A 27,313-nucleotide genomic window follows, 5' to 3' on the forward strand; every position below is an offset into this window, starting at 1 on the left:
TTTGTGGGGGAAAAAAGGACGCCAATTTTGTTTGGGAGCCACGTCGCACGACCGCGCAATTGTCAGTTAAAGCGATGCAGTGGCGAATCGCAAAAAGGGGCCTGGTCCTTTACCTGCATATTGGTCTGGGTCTTAAGTGGTTAAAGTGAATGTAAACTCACTCTCATCCTTTCTAAACTACTGCGAAAGTGCTGATCTATAAGGATATACATGCCTCCTGCATGTATCCTTACCTGTCAAATATTTCCCCTCTGTCTGTTATAAGAACTGAAAAACTGCAGAACTGAAAAACTGCAGATTCTGTGGGTGGATCTGTTGTATGGAGCTCTGTGGGTGGAGTCGTGATGTCAGTAGACTCCCCGCCCACCTCTACACTCCCCTTGTCAACATGCATTTTCTCTTGTGTATTCCTTACACTAAATTCTGCTATGATCACTAACATTCAGTCGAAATCCAGAAAAATAACCACATGACTTCAGAAAAAGAGTGGGGGTGGAAATAAAAAAATAATGACTTTCTCCGGGCTAGTGCATGAGATATGTAAATAACCTGTCACTCACAGCAAGGGGGCGGAACGGACTAAGGTTTTTCTCTGTAAATCCGTTTTATTTCACTGAACAATAAAAGAGTATTGCTCTTGAGTTGGATTAACTCGGTGTGGCAAGACTGGGCACAGATGATAGGAAATCTTATACTGTACATTGTGACATAAAAAAAAAAATTTCAGGTTTACAGTACATCCACTTTAACGAATTATGCTCGCAATCCAAGGTTTTACTGTAATTCAGAAAATGCTCTGACTGCATTTATTCTACCTTGCATTTACAGGGAAAAATTATTAGCAACAACTGTATTCTTCAGAAGCTTTGTACATTTACATAGTAGTAATAATTGTAATCAAATTAAAACAATGACACAAACTTAAAGAAAACAAGGGCTGTAAATTGATCTTGACATTGAGTAAACAATACAGAGTATAACAGGTGCAGCAAGCTAACACGGCACAGCACAGATCTTGTAAGGGTGGGGTTGTAAAGTGAGCTTGTAGATGTATTTTGTGTTGACCTCGGTTACACCTTCTGGGAGATGATATCTGAATGATCGCATGAGAGCGGTGAAGAAGATAAATAGTTCATAACGGGCAAGTTGCTCCCCAAGACACACCCGGGCACCTATAAGTAGAGAACAAGAATATGTATCAGATGAAACTTTAAAAGACAACTTGTATTGATTAGTAACCATTTAATACCCATGGACATAGGATGACAGTTGCTGATCCAGCCAGTTTCAGTCTGGGCTAACAAGCATATGTTAATTGGGAGCCCCAAAACTTGTCTGTTCAACTACTCTCAGGGAAACATCCATCAGACAGAATCTGGCATCTCTTCCTCTATCTCCTCACATGAATAGCAATGCATTACTGAGTACAGACTCTCTGACTGATCCCAGCTTCTTAGGCCCCGTACACACGACCGAGTTTCTCGGCAGAATTCAGCCAGAAACTCGGTCGGAGCTGGATTCTGGCGAGAAACTCGGTCGTGTGTACACTTTTCAGCGAGGAACCCGTCGAGGAACTCGTCGGGCCGAAAAGAGAACATGTTCTCTATTTCCTCGTTGTTCAATGAGGAAAGTCGGCCCGCCGAGCTCCTCGGCAGCTTCCACACTGAACTCGACGAGGAACTCGATGTGTTTGGCACGTGGAGTTCCTCGGTCGTGTGTACGGGGCCTTAGGCTTATAGGCAGCTTATTTAGAAAAGCTCAAAAGGTAAGTTACGATTCCACCTCAGTCAATCAGAGAAAGCCTTGTATTTATTGATAAACATATGTTCCGCTGATGCAGGCCAACTCTAGTTGTGACAGCATAAGTCATCCACACTGCTCAGGCTCCATTCATACCTGAGCATATTGATTTACTGGTGATTTTTGGGTGTGTTTTTTCGATTTTTTTTTTTGTAGCTTTTTACAAGCTTTTTTAAAGCATTTTAGAAATGTATAACAAGCATTTTACAGCTTCAGGCATTTTTGTTTAGCCAACAGAAAACACTAGAAGGGGAGAGGGAGAGGAAATTAGAGGTGGAGAGCTGCTATTTGAGCGTTTTACAAGCATTTTATTAGTGTTTTACAAGCATTTTTCTGCTCAAGTCAGTAGTTTCTATTGATGTCTATGGGGCCAAAAAAGTTTGTAATCTGCCAAAAAGAAGCTCATGTGCTTTAAGCTTCAAGCGTTTTGCTTCGGGCGACAAAACGCTCATATGTGAACAGGGGTCATTCAAATTAATGTGGTTTTTGGGCGTTTTGGAGCTTCAGAGCTGAGCGTTTTACAAGCTAAAAAACACCAAAGTGTGAACAGGGCTTTAGGCCCCGTTCACACCTAGGCGTATATACGCCTGTAGTGTGAACGCCGCTGCCGCCCCGACACGCCAGAGGGATGCTTTAGCATTGCCCTCTATGGAGATGGTTCACATCTCCACGCCGAACGCCTGACGCCTGCCGCCTGAAAAAAGGTCCCGGACCTTTTTTTCAGGCGTCTTTCGGCGTTCGGCTAGGAGATGTGAACCATCTCCATAGAGGGGGTCACAGGCTGCATTCACAATCGCGGCGTTTTGTCGCCGCGAATCGCGGTACAAAACGCCCCTATTTGCCGCCGCAATTCGCGGGACAAAACACTGCGATTCAGTACGCTATAGTGTGAATGCAGCCTTAGTGTATGTAGCTACAGCTACAACAGTATATCATAACACACACACAGCGGCAGCATAGTTATGCAACATAGTTATGTAAAGGAATTTGTTTGTTTGGCCCAAATGAACAATATAAACTCATGGTAAAATTGGAATCCAACTTGAACATTGAAAGAAGAAGCAAGATAAAATGAGGAGCAAGAGAAAAAAAGAGAAAAACATTCCTTTTATCTACAGAATACAGCTAGTTTGTAGTTTGCCTGCAAAAAAAACTGTTTGCATTTTCACATAAAGTTAAAGGCACTTAGAAGATGAAGATGCTATAGCTAACACAAACCACCTAACATGGCAAACCACATCGCGCAAAGCTTGCTGCCCAAAAAAAGCTCCTGCTCCTTTTTGGGTGACAAGCTTCGCGTGATGCAGTTTTGCCACGTTTGCACTGCGATAATTTGAAAATGAATGACACCTGAACACGCATGCTGTGGTTTGCCGCAGTGCGACTTGAAATCATCGGCAGAATTGTGACACATCCACCCATGATCCCAAATTTCTAGATGTGAACGGGTCCCGAATGCAACATTTCCATATATCATTTGCGTATACCTCAAACAGAGTTGGGAGCTTTATTGATGGGCTTATGTTCACGTTTTCTTTCCCAATACAAGTTTATGAGAATACAAATGTAGCTTGAAGCAGGTCAACTGCACCTGTCATTAAATTCTGAATGATTTCAGAAACGTCTTGAACTAATGTAAAAAGCAAGCTCATCGAGTTCATCAATTCAGTCCATTACAGCAAATTGTAAACTGAGTGGTCAGATGATTGTACTTATATAAGATACGTTACAAGATGTTGAGGCAAAAGATTTCTGTGCCATATTTCCGATTACTTGCAGAGGCAAAAAAACAAAGAAAGCTAGTTAAAAATGTAGACTACCAGAACTACGTAATTAAAATTACATAAGACTCCTAGAGAATAAAATAGTCATAGTTAATAGCCAATTTTTTATATCACATAATATTAGCACAATGGTTTACAAAAGCAAAATTTAGGTAAAAAAATATAAATTTTAGGGCACATCTAAGCAAACCAAATTTTTATGGTAAAATATGAAAGATGAGTTTGCACCAAGTAAAGTAGATACCCAACATGTTGAGCCCTAAAATTACTTGTGCCTTTAAAATGGTGGTAAACATTGATAAACATAAACCTATTTTTCTCCATAGGTGAAACTTTAAACCCCCCTACGGGTCATCAGTTTAGAGTTAATCAGAAATAATGGGATTAGTAACATACACTGTATTGTGAAAGGAATTGGGATGCCTGCCTTTACATGCACATGAGCTTTAATGGCATCCCAGCCTTCGTCCGTAGGGATTAATATTGAGGTGGCCCACCCTTTGCAGTTATAACAGCTTCAGTTCTTCTGGAAAAACCGTCCACAAGGTTTAGGAGGATGTCCATGGGAATGTTTGACCATTCTTCCAGAAGCGCATTTGTGAGGTGAGGTACTGATGTGGACAAGAAAGCCTGGCTCGCAGTCTCCTGCGCAGTCCTGTGCAGACCAGTCAAGTTCCTCCACCGCAAACTCACTCATCCATGTCTTTATGGACCTTGCTTTGTACACTGGTGCGCAGTCATGTTGGAACAGGAAGGGACCATCTCTAAGCCATTCCCACAAAGTTGGGAGCATGAAATTGTCCAAAATGTCGTGTATGCGCCTTAAGAGTCCCCTTCACTGGAACTAAGGGGCTAAGCCCAACCCATGAGAAACAACCCCACACCATAATCCCCCATCCACCAAATGATTTGGACCAGTACACAAAGTAAGGTCCATAAAGACGTGGAGGCTGAGGGGTGGGGGAACTTGACTAGCCTGCACAAAGTCCTGACCTTAACCCAGTGTTTCTCAATTCCAGTCCTCAGGCCCCCCCAACAGGTCAGGTTTTCAGGATTTCCATTATTTTGCACAGGTGATTTGATCAGTTTCACTGCCTTAGTAATCACCACAGCCTTTTCATCTGAGGGAAATCCTGAAAACCTGACCTGTTGGGGGGGCCCGAGGACTGGAATTGAGAAACACTGCCTTAACCCAATAGAACATCTTTGGGATCAATTAGAGAAGAGATTGCAAGCCAGGTCTTTTCATCCAACATCAGTGCCTCACCTCACAAATGTGCTTCTGGAAGAATGGTCAAACATTTCCAAAGACATACTCCTAAACCTTGTGGACAGCCTTCCCAGAAGAGCTGAAGCTGTAATATCTGCAAAGGGTGGGCCAACTCCATATTGAACCCTACGGACGAAGACTGGGATGCCATTAACATTCACGTACGTGTAAAGGCAGGTGTCCCAATTTTTTTGACAATATAGTGTATATAGCACAATCAACATTTTCACATTGTGTAGTGTATTTTTATAGCCCTGACCAATGTAATAATGTCACTGGTCAACAAAAAGTGTAATTTGGGGTCAGATTTGTCTGCAAAAAATTGCAGATCACCGCTATTACCAATAAGAACAATAAAAAATAAATAAAAGTCCCTAAATATAGCCAGTAGTTTGTAGACAAGATAACTTTTGTGCAAATCAATAAATATACGTATATTGCGATTTTCTTTTTTTTCTTACCAAAAATATGTAGAAGAATTTATATCAGCCTAACCTGATGAATAAATTCATTTTTTTTATATTGTTTTTGGATATGTATTATAGAAAAAAGTGCAAAAAATATATAATTTGTTTATAGTCCAAAAATAAAAACCGCAGAGGTGATCAAATACTATCAAAAGAAACCTCTATTTGTGGGGGGAACCGTGCAATTGTCAGTTAAAGTGACGCAGTGCCGTATCGTAAAAATTGGCCTCCTCAATTAAGGGGGCAAATCCTTCCGGGCTGAAGTGGTTAACATAACACACTGGAATAGCCAGGTAAAAGTCCAACCTTACAGGTCTTGTCCTCCCCCTCCCCATTTAATTGGACAGTGAAAGAGGAAGCTCTCTCCTCTTTGAACTGTTGCACAAATGACTAACTTCTTGTGCTGCTTTTCATTCTACCAGTCAGAGCTCTGCTGTACTGTAGGCTGCAAGACTCTCATACCAGGTCATTTATAGGTATTTTCACAGTTTGCATTGAAAAATAAATGTAATGATGTAATAATGGATTCAGAACTATATTGAATGGCTGTTTTATTTCTGCCCCTCTTAAAGAAGAGCTAAGGTCACCATACATACCTTATCTCGATCTGTCCAAAGTCCATGATGGGTCCTTTGCCAAGCCAGCGCCTTCTCCCCAGCTCCTTCCAGGTGTTGGTCTTCAGCCACCTTCATAGGGTGGTGCGGGACGATGTAACTCGTGCGTATGCACAGGAGTCAGTCATACCGGCAAACAGGGACCGTAATGGCGATGTAAACTGAGCTGTGAATGTACAGCTGAGTTCACACGCCTCAGAAGACTGTAAGCAGGAAGGTAAATGTATTTTATTGTAAAAGAGGCATTGCGTGTCTCTTCTGTAATAAATAGTCTGCCTGTTTGTAATTTTTTTCTATGTTGCCTACAGTTTCGCTTTAAAATATAATTAACTTTATACCATATGAATGATTATTAAAAAACAAGAATTTTTGACAATGTTGATGCTAGGCAACTCATGTCCTACATTATAGTCAATGGAATCAGTAGGCTGTAATTACCTCCAGAGAAAGGTAAAAAAGCTTCATTTGTTACAAAATTCCCATCTTTATCCAAGAAATTATTTGGGTTGAATTGATTCGGTGTCTTCCAATACTGGGGATCAAAAAGCACAGAGTCCAAATTGGCAAGCACCATTGTATCCTGACATAAGAAAAGATGAAAGAGCAATTTAGCATAATGAAAGTGATTGTAATACCTGTAGCAGGGAACTGGCTATCTTACCTGCAGTATCTAAAGACACTCTGCACTATTTTAATAGTTAGGTCTGCTCTGGGCTCTATAGGTGTATGGGCTCAATTACTTCACCCTGTCTCCCATTGACCCTGGGACCTAGTGGGTGAAAAAAAGAATGATGTACCCCGCTGCAATGTTAATACCTCCCCAGCCAATCCCTGGTCAATATGGCAGGTGACCAGCAGGGGGCTGAGGGAGGTATAAATAGGCCAGAGTCCAGAGCAGAAGTCTCTTGTTCCTGGGGGAGTAAAGCCCTGTATACACAGGCCAGAATCTCGTCAGGAAAAAACTGTCGTTTTTCCTGATGAGATTCTTGGCAAGAATCTCTTGCCACCTGAGTGTACAGACATTGCGTAGGACGAGCATGCGCTCATCACATTCAAAGCCGTCGCCGGCATCTTGCTGCACCCTACCTATGCCTTGGAAGCTACTGTGCATGCGTCAAAGTCATTTTGAGCATGCGCGGGTTTCCACGGCGATACACACTGCCGAGAATCACAATGAGAACATTTTCTCTATTTTTCTCAGTGAAATTTTAGGCAGTTTTCCTGACGAGAAACCTGAAATTCTCGTACACAGGCTCGGTATACTGGGCAAGAAAGCTCTGCCAGTAGTTTTCTTTCTGGTTCTTGCAGAGTAAACCGAGCGTGTGTACGAGGCTTGAGACCCAGCCTGAGAGCTGTGGCATCCCTGGGAAATTCGCCTGGAACTGGAAGCACATTTGTAGGATCCCAGCTACAGTATGGCTGGGGGATTTCTGTTCTCTATTCTCCTGGAGCATTCTCAGAAAAGTCTAATACAGGTATTTTGCTCCTACTTGCGGGCATAGATAGCCGAGCTACATGCACCTTCTCTGGTCCCCCCCCCCCCCCCCGCTGTCTTCTGGGAGGCACACAGGTCCCAAAAGACAGCAGGGACCAGTGGGATCGCGCAGCGCAAGTCGCACATGCGCAGTAGGGAACCAGGAAGCAAAGCCGCAAGGCTTCGCTTCTTGATACCCTTACAAAAGATGGCGGCGCCTTAACCCAATCGCCGAGGAACAAATCGGCTTCAGCTGCCGACATTGTGGGCGCCCTAGACAAGTAAGTGTCCTTATTTTAAAATTCAGCAGCTGCAGTATTTGTAGCTGCTGACTTTAAAAAAAAAAAATTAATAATTGGCGAATCTCCGCTTTAACACATACAAAAATGGTTAATTAAGTTGTTAATTAACAACTTGAATGAAGTGTTATTTTGTGACACTTCAATAAGGTTAAGAAAAGAGGTAAACAGTACGAAGCTTTGTAATAACACATTACACCTTTCCTAGCTGCCCCTACACCTCAGTGCACATGTATTTTAGGCTTCATTCACACTAGTGCAATTTCAGATGCAGTTTGAGTCACACAGAATCGCATGACAATGGAAATCAGGTGTTTTCAATGATGCACATGTCACATCAATGCAACTCAACATGGCGCAATTTTGAAAAAGGTTCCTGTACTACATTGGCATGATTTTAGCATGATCTTGGCCCCATAGAATATGCAAACACCATCTAAATTGCATCCAAGGTGGCTACATAATCGCACTGAAAATCTGCTCAAAATCAGATCTCAGCAGTGTGAACCTAGCCTTACCATGCAGAATGGTGTGTATGAGCTGTAAATGAATACATTTAATCAGAACAAAAATGTTCTCACCTTCTTCAAAGAGTATGAATAGAGATTAACTTCTTTCACACATGTCCTTGGAATGCCTACAGCTGCAATATTGGCATACCGCTGGATTTCATGGATTACAGCATTGGTGTATGGAAGCCTCTTCCGGTCTTCATAACAGACTAGTTTGGATCCATCAAGAACACTATCCAGTTCCTCATGTACTTTTTCTGTAACAGATGACAGAGAACTATGAAAATGTGTTTGGACTACTAGTGATTAGCCTGCTGTATTCTGTTAGCTCTGTACACACCAGCCACTCCAGAGAACTGCACTTTAAGTCGAGGCAAAAAATATTGTAATCCTATTCACTTACTGCTATGATTCACACACCCCTGCCACACTGCATAAACAGGAAGATGACTCCACTACTTCCTGGTTCAGTTTTACAGCTTCCTCTGTTTCTTGCCTGCTCAGTTGGGAAGCTCCAAAGCTGAACCAGTAAAAAGAGGTGTCATCTGCCTGGCTGTGAAATCTGGTAGATTTGTGGGAATCAGAAGACTGGCTGAACAAATTTCAAATCATATGACTAATACATGTTTTGGTATAGCTATAGCTCAGCTCTATTCAGAGGCATAAGTAGAACCTTCAGGACCCCAGTGCAAGAAACCAAGAAGGGCACCCCTGACAGGGGCCCAACCTTCCCTACCACAATTTTTAAGGAGCCCAGTTAGGGGGCTTTTGGGAAATATCAGGGGTTTAAACAGACCTCCCCTTTGAGAAAGAAGATTAAGGACACAGCCCTCAATCTCCACATCTACAGCCTCAGCGGCACAGAATAAATGGACAGGAATAGCTCTGTACAGAACTTCCCGTTCATTCACAAACGGAAGAATAGTAAACGCAGTTTACCTCAGTTTAGCCTCAGTTATGAAAGGACACAGGAGCGATCAGTAAATAGGCCAAATATCAGCTGATCAAAACAAAATATCCAATGATTAAAGGGTCACTAAAAGAATTTTTTTTTTTTTGCTGAAATGACTGTTTATTGGGTATAGAGACATAAAAGTTAACTGATTCCTTTTAAAAATGATTAAAAATTGAATTTAATCTATCATATAATGTGCCTCTAGTTTCACTTTCGCTTTTAAAGGTACATACATGAAGTTCCGGGTGAGAGGTGAGTCGGGAAGACTCACAGAACAAAAACAAACACATCCAGGGCAGTGTTTTGTTTTTAAAATGAATCTGATTGGTTCTGAGGAGTTTTAGACACACAGTAATGACAGCTTACACCACCGTGAAAATCTCCCAGTACCATGGTTATAAGGAAACAGGCAACCAGGAAGTGTGGAGATCACAGCAGAATTACAGCTACTTCAAAGCAAAAACGAACAATGAGGACATGAAACCAGTACTGCAGTAAGGTAAAGGAAGCTATTTAGCAAAAAAAAAAAAATTCCTTTAGTGACCCTTTAAGAATTATTTCAAGAACAGGTTTCTCTTCACTGCAGTGCTCACAACTAAGTAAAAATAAATGATGTGGCTTTATCCTGTCCTACTCACCTTGTATATGAGGATAAGCCACCATGTAAAGCAGAGCCCATTGCAGGGTGGTGGTTGTAGTTTCTATTCCAGCAAGAAAAAGATCTGCGATTGTTGAAATCAGATTTTCCTCTGCAAATGCAAATGCATCTTCTCTGCTCTGTAAATTATGAAAAGCAGATGTTAATAAACAATTACAAAATAAAAAATGGGATATATGAGGTTGGGTATATTGTGCCTGTTCATGAATGAGATCATTTAAAGCGGAGCTCCACCCTAAAGTGGAACTCCCGCTGATCGAAACCCTCCCCCCCTCCGGTGTCACATTTGACACCTTTCAGGGGGAGGGGGATGCAGATACCTGTCTAAAGACAGGCATTTGCACCCACTTCCGGCCACACAGTCTTGGGTAAACTGCGGGCATGACGTCGAACCTGCCAACCCACCCCCCCCTGTTGTGTTCTGGGAACACTCGGCTCCCAGAACAAAGCAGGAGCCAATCGGCAGGCGTAGCGCGACTCGCACATGCGCCGTAGGGAACCGGGCAGTGAAGCCGGAGCGTTTCACTTCCTGGTTCCCTCACCGAGGATGGGGGCAGCAGAGTTGCTGCAGACGGCGCTGGACTCCAAGACAGGTAAGTCAGCAGCTGCAGTATTTTTTTTTTTTAAATAACAAACATGTTATACTTACCTCCACTGTGCAGCTCGTTTTGCACAGAGTGGCCCCGATCCACGTCTTCTTGGGTCCCTCGGCGGCTGTCTCTGGTCCTCCCCGCAAGAACTACACACATTAATGTGAGAGAGCTTGCATTGTGTGTAGTCCTTGCGGGCGCGCTCCCATGATACAGCGAGCGGCCACAGCCGCACAGCAGATGTGACGACTTTGCTGCTCCAGCCAATCACAGCGCTGGAGCGGCGATACCCGGAAGACACGCCGAGTCAAGAAGACATCTCGCTCGGCGTGGACCAGGTAAGTTCTCTTCTCCTCGTTCCGAGGTAAGTATTTCATAATGAGCTAGTATGCGGCGCATACTAGCTCATTATGTCTTTTGCCTTGCAGGTGTAAAAAAAAAAAAAATGCATATGCGGGTATACAACCGTTTTAAGCAGGGTCCTTCTAACTACAGGTGATACTCGAAAAATGTGAATATTGTGCAAAAGTTCATTTATTTCACTAATGCAGCTTAAAAGGTGAAACAAATATATGAGATACACTCATTACATGCAAAGCAAGATAGTTCAAGCCGTGATTTGTCATAATTGTGATGATTATGGCTTACAGCTCATTAAAAAACCTAAAATCCACAATCTCAGAAAATCTGAATATTGTGAAAAGGTACAATATTCTAATCAGCTAATTAAGCCATAACACCTGCAAAGGGTTCCTGAGCCTTTAAATGGTCTCTCAGTCTGGTTCAGTAGGAATCACAATCATGGGAAAGACTGCTGACCTAACAGTTGTGCAGAAAACCATCATTGACTCCCTCCATAAGGAGGGAAAGCCTCAAAAGGTAATTGCAAAAGAAGTTGGATGTTCCCAGATTGCTGTATTAAAGCACATTAGTAGAAAGTTATGTGGAGGGAAAAAGTGTGAAAGAAAAAGGTGCACAAGCAGCAGGGATGAGCGCAGCCTGGCGAGGATTGTCAGGAAAAGGCCATTGAAAAGTGTTGGGAATTTCACAAGGATTGGACTGAGGCTGGAGTCAGTGCATCAAGAGTCACCACACACAGAAAGATCCTGGACATGGGCTTCAAATGTAGTATTCCTCTTGTCAAGCCCCTCCTCAACAACAAATATCAGAAGCGTCTTACCTGGGCCAACAAAAAACACACCTGGTCTGTTGCTCAGTGGTCCAAAGTCCTCTTTTCTGATGAGAGCAAATTTTGCATCTCATTTGGAAACCAGAGTATGGAGGAAGAATGGAGAGGCACACACTGCAAGATGCTTGAAGTCCAGCGTGAAGTTTCCACAGTCTGTTGATTTGGGGAGCCATGTCATCTGCTGGTGCTGGTCCACTGTGCTTCATTAAGTCCAGGGTCACCGCAGCCGTCTACCAGGAGATTTTGGAGCACTTCATGCTTCCTTCCACAGATCAATCCCTATAGCTTCAAACCATGCCACGCTGGATCCCTACCTCAATCAAGCCAACACAGATTGCCATTGCTGGGACACCTTAAACAGATCTTCCTTCAGGGAGACCCTGCACTACAGAATCCCAAGGCTGCTACTGGCTTACTGGAAACACTCATCCCTGCAAACGAATAAGTACTATTACTGCTCTAGAATTACTCAAATTCTTATATACCCTTTTACACCTTAAACAGATCTTCCTTCAGGGAGACCCTGCACTACAGAATCCCAAGGCTGCTACTGGCTTACTGGAAACACTCATCCCTGCAAACGAATAAGTACTATTACTGCTCTAGAATTACTCAAATTCTTATATACCCTTTACAAAGTGCTGCATTTGGATCTGGTATATTTAATAGTATCCTGCTGCTTGAGTTTACTTAGTGCTCCAGCCGACAGCTCTGCAATATCTTAAAGGGACATACACTCAAACCATCTGAGCTATAATTGCCTCTCTTATGCCAATGCTAGTTGCATACAGTATTTTCATATGCTACGTGCTTGACATGTGTTGTTAAATGTATACGGGCTTCTGCCCTAAATTATTGAACATGTTCACTCTAACTTTTATATGCTAAGGGTTGAAGGTATTTTATACCTGCTCCCTTAGGCCCCGTACACACGAGGAGACATGTCCGCTGAAACTGGTCCGCAGACCAGTTTCCGCAGGCAATGTCCGACCGTGTGTACGGCCTAGCGGACAGGTTTCCAGCGGACAAAAGTTTCTAAGCATGCTTAGAAACTTGTCTGCTGGAAACATGTCCGTTGGACATGTCCGATGGTTATTACGCCTAATCGGACATGTCCACTGGTTATTACGTCTAACCAGCGGACCGAAATCCCGCGCATGCGTCGGATTGATTTGACGCATGCGTGGAAGCATTGAACTTCCTGGTTTGCGCACGTCGCCGCGTCACCGTCACCGCCATGTCACCTCGCTCTCTGTCCGCGGGGATTTTGGTCTGATGGTGTGTACACACATCAGACCAAAATATCCCAGGAGACATGTCCGATGAAAACGGTCCGCGGACCGATTTCATCGGACATGTCTCCTCGTGTGGCCCAATGCATTCCTTTATGTAAAGTGATATGATGTAGAGAACCCCCAAACTCCTGTTCTCTGATTGAAGTGACGGCTGGGGTCTGGTACTGATAATCAGGCATGTTGTAATACCACCACCCTTAGTAGCTCAACCCATTCCTATATTTGAGAGAGATGATGGACCCCCAAACTCATTTTCTCTGATTGGAGTGACGCCTGGGGTCCAATACTGAAATCTCACATAACAGAGAGGTGCATTGAAATCTTTCGCTAACCGCAGTTGTGGTTCACTCCCGTTGACAGTAGTTTGTGACAGAGACCAAACAATGCAGAAGAGCTGAAGGCCGCTATTGAAGCATCCTGGTCTTCTATATAACACCTCAGCAGTGCCACAGGCTAATCGCTCCCATGCCATGCCACATTGAGGCAGTAATTTCTGCAAAAGGGGCCCAAACCAAGTACTGAGTACATATGCATGCTTATACTTTTCACAGGTCTGATATTATTCTGTGTACAATCCTTGTTTTATTGATTGCATGTAATATTCCAATTTTCTTAGATTGTGGATTTTGGGTTTTCATGAGCTATAAGCAATAATCATCACAATTATGACAAATCACGGCTTGAACTATCTTGCTTTGCATGTAATGAGTCTATCTCATATATACCGTATTTATTGCGGTATAACGTGCTCCCGCGTATACCGCGCACCCCTAAAGTTGACCCTGAAATTCCTGTAAAAAAAAATGTTATATGATTTCATTACTTACAGTTTTGGTGTCTTCCCAGCGTTCATCTTCCGGTCCGGCGTCCGTCTGCGGCCTCGATGGACACCATCGAGGCCGCAGACGGACGCCGGACCGGACGATGAACGCTGGGAAGACACCAAAACTGTAAGTAATGAAATCATATAACATTTTTTTTTTTTTTTAAATTTTAAGGGGAAAATAGTGCACGATATACGCAGATAAATACGGTAAGTTTCACCTTTTAAGTTGCACTAGTGAAATAAATGAACTTTTGCACAATATTTAAATTTTTTGAGCATCACCTGTATATTGTCAAATGCTGGAGCATCATTTCCATGCCTTTTTTTTTTTGCCCAAGTACATTAGTGTACCAAATGTTTATACTAATGTTGAAATAAAAAGTTGATTGTTTTTTGCTTTAAGTTTGATTTTTGAAGACTCTAAATACATATTTTATAAGTGAAAACTATTCAAATCTGTATTAAATCTAGTTGCATACAAAAGTATTTGGTTGTGCAAGTCCTTGAGTAGAAACAAAAACAAAACCCTGCTCCAAAAAATTCAGGGCTCTACTAATTATATTGTGGACTAGGTAAGCCAAGAAATATGTCAATTAAATGTTAATTCTCTCTAAGCACCAAATTAAGAAAAAAATACAGCAAAAATTATTGTTTCAAAAAACTTTGGTGTCAGGTTTCCCACACAATCCATACCAGGCCCTTATATGAGCATGCAGCCTGGAGATCAGGATAAGGGGGGGTTGAGCGACTGCCCCCCCTCCTGACCTGTACCAGGCCACATACCCTCAACATGGGGAGGATGCTTTGGCATCCCCCGAAAGCACCTTGTCCTCATGTTGATGGGGACAGGGGCCTTTTCCCGACAACCCTGGCCATTGGTTATCTGAGTCTGTGGGTTTATCAGAATCTGGAAGCCCATTTTATTAAGGGGGCCACCAGATCCTGACCCCCCCCAATGCTAATGGGTATTGGGTACATTGTATCCCTACCCCTACCCATTCACCAAAAAAAGCTGTGAAATATAAAAGAAAAATACAAGAGACGGTTTTTGACAAGTCCTTTATTGTAAAATAGCTTTGCGCCAGCTTCTCCCAAACTGTGTCTCCCGTCTCCATCTTCTCCTGGTGCGGTCTCTCTCGCCGTCATCTTCTGTCGCTGTCACTCCAGCTGCCATCATCTCCTGCCATATTTTTCTCCCGTTGCCGTGTTCTTCCTTGTTGCTGGTTACTCACTAATATAAAAAAAGGGGTCAGGCTCTCCGGGTGACGTCTTTGTATGGCCACTTCCCATAGCTATGTAAGAGACGCCAGACCCAGGGGGTGACAACACAACAAAGGAAGACGGTGCCGAGGAAGAATACAGCAGCGGGAGAATATGATAGCAAAGGAAACTATAGCATGGGGAGTGACGGCGGCAAGAGAAGACAGCGACATAAGATGGCGGCCAGAGAGACGGCACCAGGAGAAGATGGTGGTGCGAGAGACGGCTCAGGGAGAAGATGGCTCAGAGCTATTTTACAATAAAGGTCAAAAACCGCCTCATCCTCTGGTCTTGTTTCTCTGTCTTTGTCTTCTCCCTCTTCCTTCAGTCTTCTTCCAGCTTCCCCTACCCATTCACATAGGGTAGTGGGCCGGGATCTGGGGGCTCCCAGATTCTGATAAGCCCCCCCGCCTGCAGACCCCAACAACCAATGGCCAGGGTTGTTGGGAAGAGGCTCTTGTGCCCATCAACATCGGGACAAGGTGCTTTGGGGGGGGACCCCAAAGCACCCTCCCCATGTTGAGGGCATGTGGCCTGGCATGGTTCAGGATCCGACAATACATTACAGCCGCAAGCAAGTTTAAATTACATTTTTTCCTTTCGAAATTTCATTTTGCTGCAGCACTGTTCTACACAACGCACATATGTGCCACTTTACAGGCAGACTAAGGGTACCCCCACCAGGGATATTTAAAATAATTTTTAATTTTCTTGTTTCACTTTAAGCATTATTAAAATCACTGCTCCTTTAAAAACGATTGTTTGAAAATGTTTTTTTTTTTGCATTAATACATATCCCCCAGAGCAAGACCCGGATCCCCATACATTTTTTATGGTAATAACATGCATATAAGCCTTCAATGAGGACTTTGAATTTTGCAAGTTCGAGCCCCATTAACTTCAACCATTTCTGCCTATGCCGATTTGACAGGCATGTCGGCTGGCAATAGCGAGATTTTCCATTTGCATGTCCGCCCATTTGAATTATTTATTGGCTTAATTGGGTGCTATTTTCATGTCTTGTGGGATTGCATATTGGCGCTATAGTAAATGACCCCCTATTGGTGATAAACCTTGTCAAATAATTCTGGCCATTTTTAGGCCTAATAGACAAAAACAGCATGGGAATCTGGGTGTGTCGTTTTTCAGGTTGTAAAAAATGATCGTGTGTGGGCTTAAACGACCTGAAAAACCCGCGCATGCTCAGAAGCAAGTTATGAGACGGGAGCGCTCGTTTTGGTAAAACTACCGTTCGTAATGGAGTAAGCACATTCATCACGCTGTAACAGACAGAAAAGCGCGAATCGTCTTTTACTAACACAAAATCAGCTAAAGCAGCCCAAAGGGTGGCGCCATTCGAATGGAACTTCCCCTTTATAGTGCCGTTGTACGTGTTGTACGTCACCGCGCTTTGCTAGAGCATTTTTTTTAACGATCGTGTTTGGGCAACATCGTTTTAATGATGAAGTTGGAAAAACTGTTGAGGCTGAAAAACGTTGTTTTTTACAAGCCGAAAAATTATCGTGTGTACGTGGCATAAGGATCACCATACTCTGACCATGCTATTGTTATACAACCAACTTTAGATTTACCAAAACTATGTAATATGAGGACCTACTTTTTCAATCTGGTCCAAATAATAGTCAATGAAATCTTGAGGTTCCTCCAGTGATCCATTTTCCTTATGGGTCTGAATCTCTTTTACTGTAAACTGTCTCAGATATTTCATTTTGGCAAAAGCAGTCTGGTGTGGACCTGGCACATGTTTCATCAGCCAGGGAAAAACATCATACATCTAAGGGAAAACAAAAAGGATACATTTTGTTAGATTTGTAGTGTGAGAAAAAATTATAGCTCTGTGAAATAGAAGAGGTCCCTGCGTCTCCAACCTTCACTTTATTGCATCTCTGACTTTTTAGCATTCAACACTTTTAGGAGCAGTGGTGGCCCATAATGCAGGACGCACAGGCGCCGCCCCACCTATCTATGCGTCCGGCCCCCTAATCTACATGCAGGGTGGCGGACGCATAGATTCCAATCAGATTTTTTTTTAAGCACATGATTAGAGCCAGAGACTCTAATAGACTTCAAAAGGGTGGTCCTTCTGGGCCAGTCAGGAAGCGGGTCTGAAACCTGCTTCTCAATTGGCCGAAAGAAGAAGCGTTCCAATTGGACTAGGAGGAGGAGGGAGGAGACGCATGGCGGAAGCCGTCATGGTGCTGAGGAGGAGACGCAGGGGAAGCCGCCCGCCGTCCGGAGGGAAGCGCTACCTGTGCCATAGATGGGGTACGCGCCAGGCTAAACTGGGTGACCCGACCAACCGGTGGGGTGGCTGGGTGCACTGTTTTCATCCTATGCTGCTTTCCTGGTTTGGGCATTAAACACCTCTTCTTTTGCTCATCTTCATTTTATAGGGAGGAAGTGTCCTGTAGTTCACAGAATATACCTGGGAAGGCTGAGTGTTTGATATTTATCTTGACTGCACAGGAACTTGCAAGGCCACATAATTTCTGGCAGGATTCACATTTTTTTTTTCTGCAATGTTTATTCTGTATTTCGCTTAAAGCAGTTGTATACCGTGCTTGGTGATTTTTACCTACAGGTAAGCCTATATTAGGGCTTACCTGTAGGTAAAAAGAATATCTCTTAAACCTCCACAGTTTAGGAGATATTGATCCTGCATGCAGCCGCTGAGGTCAGTGGCGCATGTGCTCTGCAGGTCTGGCATATCCTGCCGGAATGGAGGGCTCCCACGCGCATTAGTGGGAGTGACGTCATTGTGGCTCCAGCCACTCACATCGCCATAGCCAGCGATCCCGGAAGAAATGCAAAGGCAGCGGCGGTGCATCCATAAAGGGCGCAGGAGTGCCGCCCTCCCTCTCCTGTCACTCTCTCTCACCATAGATAGATTCATGCATTGCATGAATCTATCTATGGTCGCCACTGCCACCTCCTATTCATGTGCCCGGCCCCTTGTTGGGCTCCGGGCATATAAATTACATCGGCGGGTGTGTTTTGAAAGCGCCTGATTAAAGCCACAGGCTTCCAAAAGGGTAAACAGTGGGCGCACTGCTGTGCATTCGCTGATTACTCAGTGGTGTGTTAGGGAAGCGATACATTGCTTCCCTAACACTGGCCCGCCTCTCAGCCAATCAGGTTGCTCAGGTCTGGTTACCTGTCACCTGATTGGCTGAAACAACAGGTGCCGATATTGGATACTGGTAAGCCAGGCAGCAACCAGCAAGTGCGCTTACCCCCACCACACAACCCCCCCTCCATACAACCCCACCGCCCAGCCAAAAAACCCCGCCCCTCCCGATGCTTGGCTCCGACTACGGACTGAAGCCCCTGGTCTTTTTGCCACCTGGCAACACCCCTGGAAATACCATAGAATGATACTTGAGTGACGGCTCTGAGTTTGACAGGGCTGCTCACATCACTTCCACAATAGCTCAGGGTTTTTGGGTGTCTACACAAGGGAGGCTTTTATATGTAAATAACAGGCATAAAATATGTCAAATATAATCTTGTGAGAAAATGACAACAGTATGTCTTTAAGTGCAAAATTCCCCAACATGCATCTTGCTCATGTTTGATACTGCTATGTTAGCTGTTTTTTTGTTTATATACAAATATATTTTTTCATGCAAATACAGTATATGCACAAATATGAAGTATGAGCTCTTCTCTTTATAGAATTGTCAGTGAAGCCAAAATTATGATGACAATACCTTTGCCCAAACCGAGCTTCCACCTTCCAAAAGACCATGATTGCTTTTGATCAGTTCTTGATATATAACGTCATCAACAGAAAAACGATGTCCATAAGTCACAGCAGATATTACATTTGCAACAGTAGCAGTAATAATCTCACAGGGGTCAAATGAGGCTCCTAGAAAAAAAAGAAGAGTAATATATATATTTTTTTTTTTGGATATTAGAAGTAAGGCTGGTTGCCTGACTCCCAGGATAGACCTGTGAAACATGGACATGCATGTGATTTAAAAAAAAAAAACACACACAACCGAAGTTTGGAACAATTTTGACAAGTTTTCATTTCATTTCAATAGGAAGCTGTGTTTTTGGTGCAGTTTTAAAATGCAATGCAAGCAGGACTTTTAAACATGCAACTGAAATACAACTGGTGTGAAAAGTTCCATAGGATTTAAAGGGATGCATTTTTCTTCTGCTTTTTTTTACTAAACAAACTGATCAGTGTGAAAGGGTCCTAACATTTTGTAATTCTACATTTGCTATTCTTAAAAACAGAACAGCACATAAAAATAAAATTCAGCTCAGCTGGCAATAAGCAGGTCTTAACCCTGCCCCAGGCTGACCCTCTACAACAGTGGTCATCAACCCCGCCCTACAGGGCCCACTAACAGGCCAGGTTTTATGTATTACCATGGGGAGATGCAGACTAGAATACTGCAATCACTGAGCAGCAAATGATATCACCTGTCATGTATTTCAGTTATCTTGCAAACCTGGCCTGTTAGTGAGCCCTGTAGGACAGGGTTGATGACCACTGCTCTACAACATACACATGGACACTACATACATTTACCACATTTTAAGGCCCCTTGCCTGGCACCCAGTTCTCATCTAGTTCTACCTTCATATTGACTTTGTGTCACTCTATCTCTGATAGACCTGCATAATCCATTTACAAATTCCTGGATAGTCTTTTAATGTAGTTACTGATAATAGTATCACTGGATAATAAGTACCGGTCAGGGTTGTCAGTCAGTAAATTTACAGTTTGTAAAATCAGTGATATTTTACAACTGTCTGTAAATATCAGGGGCTAATAAATTGTAATGCTGTGATGACTTAAACCAGGCAAATTATTTGCTATGGGAATTGTCAGGGTTGCCATGTTGTGTTTATACTGTTTAAATATAGGTTATCTTTTTTCAGGATGTCTATAAAAAATGTGCATCATCAGTACATTTTCCATGTTTTGTCAGTAAAAAATGCTGCGGAAGGTTGGCAGTACTGGTGCCAGTATATTTGTATTATTTCACATACCTGTATCTGACAGTACTGTGCTGTCCCGAAAACCTGGTAAACAATTCAATTTTCTAATCAAGTCAGATCAGTTTTACAGTTTCTTTTGTGTTAGTTTGTTTCTTGTTGAACAGGAGGTTTCGAGTTCTCTAATGCCGCGTACATGACGAGAAAACTGCCCTTTTTTAGATTGGTCGTGAAAACCGGTCGTGTGTATGCTCCATAGCAGTTTTCTCGACAAGAAAACTGCCCGCAAAAAAATTAGAACCTGCTCTATTTTTTCTCGTCATTTTTCCTGTGGTTCTTTTTCTCGCCGCGAAAATCGCTTGTGTGTATGCTTTTCCGAGGGAAAAAAAAAACACGCATGCTCATAAATTAGCAAAAGCGCCATTCGAATGGAACTTCCCCTTTATAGTACCGTTGTACGCCACCGCGCTTTGCTCAAGCGTTTTTTTTTCATGAACGTGTGTATGCAAGGCAGGCTTGAGAGGAATCACGACGAATCACGTAGAACAGGAAAAACGGTCGTGTGTACGCGGCGTTACTTGTTCACGAAAATGCTTTTTTGAGGGAGGGAGTTTTCTTCTCATATATTTAGTTTTAAAAACAGTGCTTATCTGTCTATCTTCGAAACGCAATAAGAGCAACATCTTCAGTCCATAACCCATCAAGCTAACCAAATATGCAATAGAGTTACCCTATGGCAACATTGTTTGCTATATACAGTAGGAGTATAATGAATTTGGTACATATATATGGCTAATGGGTGTTGAATTGGGAAAACATGTGATTAAGGGTGCTATAGTGACTACACTTGGAAGTTTTTCCCTTTTTTTTTTACTAGGCTTTACTTTTTTAAGTGATAATAATAAAAAGACAAATTTAAATGTATGTTAGTTGTCCTTTTGTGGTACCTAAAAGGTCCTATTTGCTTTTCTTGAGTATGTTCCTGTCAATGTCTTGTGTGCAGTTTACTAGTCAATGGCCTTTTACCTTATTCCCAAAAATACAATCACTGCACCAAAAAAAGGTAGTTGTTTGATTCTGCTTTAGCAAAATATCAGTGAAACCAGTAATTTGATGGCAAAATCTATTTTACCAAAGTTCACTCTTTTTAGCTCTATTAACACCTTTACACTTGCTTACTCAAATACACCTTTGTTGGTTTTTAAACTGTTTTAATGGTTTTGTTGGATGGTGTTGGTGGGGGTACAGACAGGAACAAAAGTACAGCTATATCATTGCCAAAGTTACATACAGATAAAGGAAATCTATAGAATAAAAATCCAGGTGGTGTTTTTAAAACAGCATAGTTAAAGGGGTTGTAAAGGTTCGTTTTTTTTTTTTTCTAAATAGGTTACTTTAAGCTAGTGCATTGTTGGTTCACTTACCTTTTCCTTCAATTTCCCTTCTAAATGTTTTTTTTTCTTTGTTTTCTTTGTCTGAATTTCTCACTTCCTGTTCCTCCTCAGTAAGGTGTTCAGTAAGCTGTTCTAAATGACTTTCCACCGCTCGGATGATGGTGGAAAGCTTACTGAGGAGAAACAGGAAGTAAGACATTCAAACAAAGAAAAAAAACATTTAGAAGGGAAATCAAAAGAAAAGATAAGTGAACCAACAATGCACTAGCTTAAAAGGAACCTATTTAGAAAATAAAAGACGAACCTTTACAACCCCTTTAATGTAGGTACAAAGCTAGTACACTGACCTTTTTGGGCTCTAAAAGACTCTATCATATACTGAGCTTCATCTTGTATCCGAGACTCTAGTCCACGTTTTCCAAGTCCCAAATTCCGCAGAGTCATCAGTCCAAAACGCCTCTGTTGTTTCCACACATGTCCATTGGACATCAAAATGCCTAATAAATGAGAACTAGAGTATATATTTCCAGACTCTATTCAATTTCTGAGAAAGATCGTAGTGAAAATGTAAAGAAATATAAAGAATACAGAACCTAAGTTGCAGTATATTTTATGGCTGCCCTGGTTAATAATTAAATGTGGTAATTACTTTAGCGGGAGATATACTTCCATGGTAACCAATCTGCGACCCTTTGGAGCTTACTGGTGATGTTAGGGGTCACACTTGAGGCATATATCAAGAAGTTGACCACCACTGATATAGTTGTGGTCTTAAAATCTATTTAAAAAACTATAAAAACGATAAGAAAACACATAGTTGAAACTGCTGCAACCTTTACTAATACTAGTTACATTCAATTCCTTCAAAAGTCTTTTTGGCAAAACCTGTCCTTACATTTGCAACTTGATTAAATGATGTTCAAATCACTAAAATGAAACCACGATTTGTACTTTGCACTGAAAATTGATATTGGACCCTAAAGATGACTTATTTAGTATCAGTTGTTTCCTGATCCAAGTTTAGGTATGCGGTGTCCTTTCTATGCTGCCAATAACTATGGCATTCTGTGAATTCTGCTATCAATACACTATCACATGCTCAGGCCCACAATCTAGCCATTCTATCATTTTTTCAAGTCCTAAAATCCTTTAAAAGGAATACATTTTATTTTTTTTTACATATTTTTTCGCTTTACATGTTATGGTAATGAATTTCCTTTTTTGTACATATGGTACATATGATATATTGCATATAAATATTACAGTGTATAGTCTTCTATCCAGAAATCAGGGGAACTTTGGGGTATCATCTTTTTTCCTTACTTCTAAAAAGTTTTTTTTTTTTTCAGACCTCAGTAAACTCAAATGAAATGTAAACACACACGTGAATGAGTCAAGCCCTGTACACACGATCGGTTTGTCTGATGAAAACGGACCGATGGTTTATTTTCCATCGGTGATAAAAAATAGAACATGTTTTAAAATTTTCCTATGGATAAAAAACTGATAGAAAAAAATCGATCGTCTGTGTGGAATTCCATTGGAGAAAAATCCACGCATGCTCAGAATCAAGTCGACGCATGCTCGGAAGCATTGAACTTAATTTTTCTTAGCATGTCGTAGTGTTTTACGTCACCGCGTTGGACACGGTCAGATTTTGACTGATGGTGTGTAGGCAAGACTGATGAAAGTCAGCCTCATCGGATATCTGACGAAAAAATCCATCGGATTAGATTCCATCAGATATCCGATCGAGTGTACATGGCATAAGACTAGTAACTTACTCCTTTATTGGACAACTCTATAGGAGGTTTCAGTTGGACAAAGCTAGTATCAGGGCTATCTCTGGAGCTAATCCACAGACAGTGCTTTTGGAATCTTTGATCCTGTATTAAATGCAAATTTGCAAAACTTAAAATTCACATTTTAAGATAGATACATGCGTTTTAAATGGATGTTTCACATGTTTTGCGTTGTGTGTACAATTTTACATAATTTAACTTAATCAAAAATGCTAAAGTGTGAATGGGCTCGGGGTCTAGTAGAAAAGGAAGACTGTACCTCCTCCACCTAGAAGATCCTTTAGATAGCTGGCTACAGGGCGCCCAGACAGCTCCTCAGAATGAGAGACAATACCATCTTTCACTGCTCTCCAGCCATTCAGGACCACAAGAGGAGAATCTCCAAGCCACACAGTATAGATCTTCCCATAGAGCCTAGAGAGCTATGGTTAAGGGGAAGGTTAATTATAGGTTTCTCATCAGGTAATGATACATATATATAAATTCTACTCAATTTCTTATAGAACAAAAAGATGAATATGTACAATGAAAGTAAAAAGCTACAATAGATATTGTTTGGAATTTAGGCATTCAGAATTCATTAATAGAATTTGGTTGCTGCATGTTGAGAAGGCTTTATTGCTAACAGAGTTACTGAAAATGACAATTGCAGTTTAGTAGTTAACCACTAGGGGGCGCTGTAGGGGTTAAGTGTTTCTAACTGTAGGGGGCAGGGCTGGACATGTGATGTTAGTGATCGTCTTTCCCTATATCAGGGAACAGACGATCACTGACATTGCCACAGTGAAGAACGGGGAAGGTGTGTTTACACACACACCTCTCCCCGTTCTTCAGCTCCTGTGACCAATTGCGGGACACCGGCGGCGATGGGGTCCGTGGGTCCCGCGGGCGCGGTCACGGAGCTGCAGACCGGGTCGTGGGTGCGTGCCGGCAGCACGCAATCCACGGCTGGGCAAAAAAACAAACCTTTACAACCCCTTTAACTTTTAGAGTTAGACTTTTAGAGCTAGGCTGAACAATTTGCAGGTGAATGCAAGGGGGAACAAAAAAAATCTTATAGCTTTAACTTCATACATGAACTGTGATTCTAGAGGGTTCAATGGAACCCTCTTACTGTATGCACTATCCAGCAAAGTTGCCTAGCGTAAAAAGACCCCAGATTCAGGCTTTATATGCAGCTATGACACATCTTGCTTAAAAACAGTAACTTAAAACAGTTTAATAGTTTTCTTAAAAAATATAGTATACATTGATCCCATGTAAATTGGTAATGCTGGCCATAGATATTCAGATCTCTGTACTATCCACAGAATGTGCATAACCTGGACCACATACCAAATTGTTGGAGATTCATGAACTGGAGCCGATCTGAGATCTGAAGGTACAAGCAATGAAACTGATCTGTGGTCTGAAGGTGAAGGAATTGAGGCTGAAGGTGCTATTGTTCAATGGCACATTGTTTTTCACTTGTACATTGCCATTTAATGCATAAAAGTTTGTTGATCATTGTTATAAGCTATAGCTGGATGTAAATGCTTATGAGGCAATTTCAGCCCCTACACAGTACTGGTATAAGGACTTTAACTGGTCAATAGACATCAGTCTAGCAGCATGAGACATTGCTTGGTAAGCTTCAGTAAGAATTTCCAAAACGCCTGAAAAATAAAAAAAACATGCTAAAGCCTCCAAGCACCCCTGTATTTAAATCCATACTCTCAATTGTATCTAAATGTTAGTATCTTAGAAGTGTTGAAAAGAAGAAGAAAAAACACACATAAAAACCACCATTGTGATATTAAACAAGCATCAATAAACCCAATTCTACATGTAAGTATTGTTACTTGAAGTTTTAGGAATTATATACCTACTTGTGTTATCCTCTCTGGATTAAACTGGAATTTCAGTGTCCACAAGTTTCCAATCAAAGGCAATGGAACTGGCCCAGGGGGGAGACTTCTCGAAGTCCATAGTACTTTCAAATAACTGATTATCAACAGAGTCCCCAAGAATAGGAAAAATAACTCGGAGATACTCCACATTGCGAGGTAAATGTGAGTTATACACCATATGAAAATAAAGAATTCTCTATATATTGTTTGTGATGTAAATAATCTGAGCCCAGTTTGTCTTTTAAAGCACTGATTTCTATAGGTGATAGTCCAGATATCGTTTGTACTGTGCTGTTAATATTTAACTACTATTGAACAGTGTCACATGACTATGTAAGTTAAAGGCAAACTATACAGGTGATACTCAAAAAATTAGAATATTTTGCAAAAGTAAATTTATTTCACTAATGCAACTTAAAAGGTGAAACTAATATATGAGAGAGACTCATTACATGCAAAGCAAGATAGTTCAAGCCGTGATTTGTCATAATTGTGACGATTATGGCTTACAGCTCATGAAAACCCCATATCCACAATCTCAGAAAATTTGAATATTGTGAAAAGGTGCAATATTCTAGGCTCAAGGTGTCCCACTCTAATCAGCTAACTAAGGCCTTGTACACACGATAGAATAGCCAGAGGACAACGGTCTGAAGGACCGTTGTCTTTGGTTAACCTATGAAGCTGACTGATGGTCCGTCGTGTGTACACACCATCAGTTAAAAAAACGATTGTGTCAGAACGCGGTGACGTAAAACACAACGATGTGCTGAAAAAAAACGAAGTTCAATGCTTCCAAGCATGCGTCGACTTGATTCTGAGCATTCGCGGGTTTTTAACCGATGCTTTTGCATACGAACGATCGGTTTTGACCTATCAGTTCAATTTTAAAGAAAGTTCTAATTTTTTTGACCGAAGGTTAAATAACCTATGGGGCCTACACACGATCGGTTTGGACTGATGAAAACGGTCCTTCAGACCGTTCTTCTCTGGCGATCCTATCGTGTGTACAAAGCCTAAGCTATAACACCTGCAAAGGGTTCCTGAGCCTAAAGACTGCTGACCTCACAGTTGTGCAGAAAACCACAAATGACACCCTCCATAAGGAGGGAAAGCCACAAAAGGTAAATGCAAAATAAGTTGGATGTTCCCAAAGTGCTGCATCAAAGCACAATAATGAAAAGTTATGTGGAAGGGAAAAGTGTGGAAGAAAAAGGTGCACAAGCAGCAGGGATGACCGTAGTCTGGAGAGGATTGTCAGGAAAAGGCCATTCAAAAGTGTTGGGGACTTTCACAAGGAGTGGACTGAGGCTGGAGTCCGTGCATAAAGAGCCACCACACACAGACGGATTCTGGACATGGGCTTTAAGATTGTGGATTTGGGGTTTTAACTTGCATATAAGCCGTCTAAATTATGACTTTTGATTTTTCAAGTTCGGGTCCTATATACTTTTTAATAGAGTTTGCAGCTCGGGTTCAATCTTTTTACATGTTCAGGATTACTGGTGCCAACCAAACCAGGGGGGGGGGGGGGTGTGTTCGGCACAACTCAATCTCTTCACTTGCTGTGATTGGCAGCAGTGGGAGCCAATAAGGAGGCTGAAACCTGATCCTCTTGTGCACATTGAGGATCAGGATCGGGCTCAGGTAAGTATTAGGGGTGGGTAAGGGGGAAGGACCCACTGAACGTTGTTTACTTTCATGCAAAGAATGCATTAAGGTAAAAAAAAAACTTCAGGCTTTAATAATTTATTTCTGTCATACTACATGAATCAACAACTTGCTTTTCAATTGAAAAATGCAGTCACTGAGCAATCCAAGAATGAATGATAAAACAAAATACTATAAAATGGAAAAAATACATTTCGACAAGCAAAAAAAACGTAATTTGTGCAATGTAAAACATCCAAAACGACTTCTACGAGTCTTCTGTGTGTTCAACATAATGTGCTTACACTCGATTAGAAGGCATCTTACTAGATATTTAATATGGCGAATAATAATACCCTTGTAATTGAAGGAATATCAAATAGTGATTAACCACTTCCATACCAGGCACTTACGTGGAGCTTCTTACATTATCTACCGTGTTTCCGAAAGTAAGCCCTACCCCGAAAGTAAGCCCTAGTCAAAGTTCATTACAAATCTATTTTTTTCAAACCTTTACATTGCTGCAGTGTTTCAATTTATTACGGTGTTAAAAAATATGGTACCGTTATGTTCAAAGCCACTGCTGATCCGTCCTCTTTTAGCCTCGT

The 27,313-nt window shown here is 41.8% G+C and overlaps 1 protein-coding gene across 1 annotated transcript; it reads right to left on the reverse strand.

Moving 5' to 3' along the window:
• Window positions 1-879: 879 nt before the first annotated feature.
• LOC120943620 (cytochrome P450 2J4-like) lies at window positions 880-25,321 on the reverse strand. Its single transcript, XM_040357016.1, has 9 exons — window positions 25,035-25,321; window positions 23,426-23,588; window positions 21,712-21,861; window positions 18,725-18,885; window positions 16,612-16,788; window positions 9,814-9,952; window positions 8,290-8,477; window positions 6,374-6,515; window positions 880-1,172 (listed from the first exon to the last, which is right to left on the reverse strand). Exons 1-9 carry the CDS (start codon window positions 25,203-25,205, stop codon window positions 994-996), a joined length of 1,470 nt encoding a protein of 489 aa, XP_040212950.1. The 5' UTR covers window positions 25,206-25,321; the 3' UTR covers window positions 880-993.
• Between the last annotated feature and the right edge of the window lie 1,992 nt (window positions 25,322-27,313).

The sequence above is a fragment of the Rana temporaria genome, chromosome 1 (assembly GCF_905171775.1).
Source record: "Rana temporaria chromosome 1, aRanTem1.1, whole genome shotgun sequence".
NCBI lineage: Eukaryota > Metazoa > Chordata > Amphibia > Anura > Ranidae > Rana > Rana temporaria.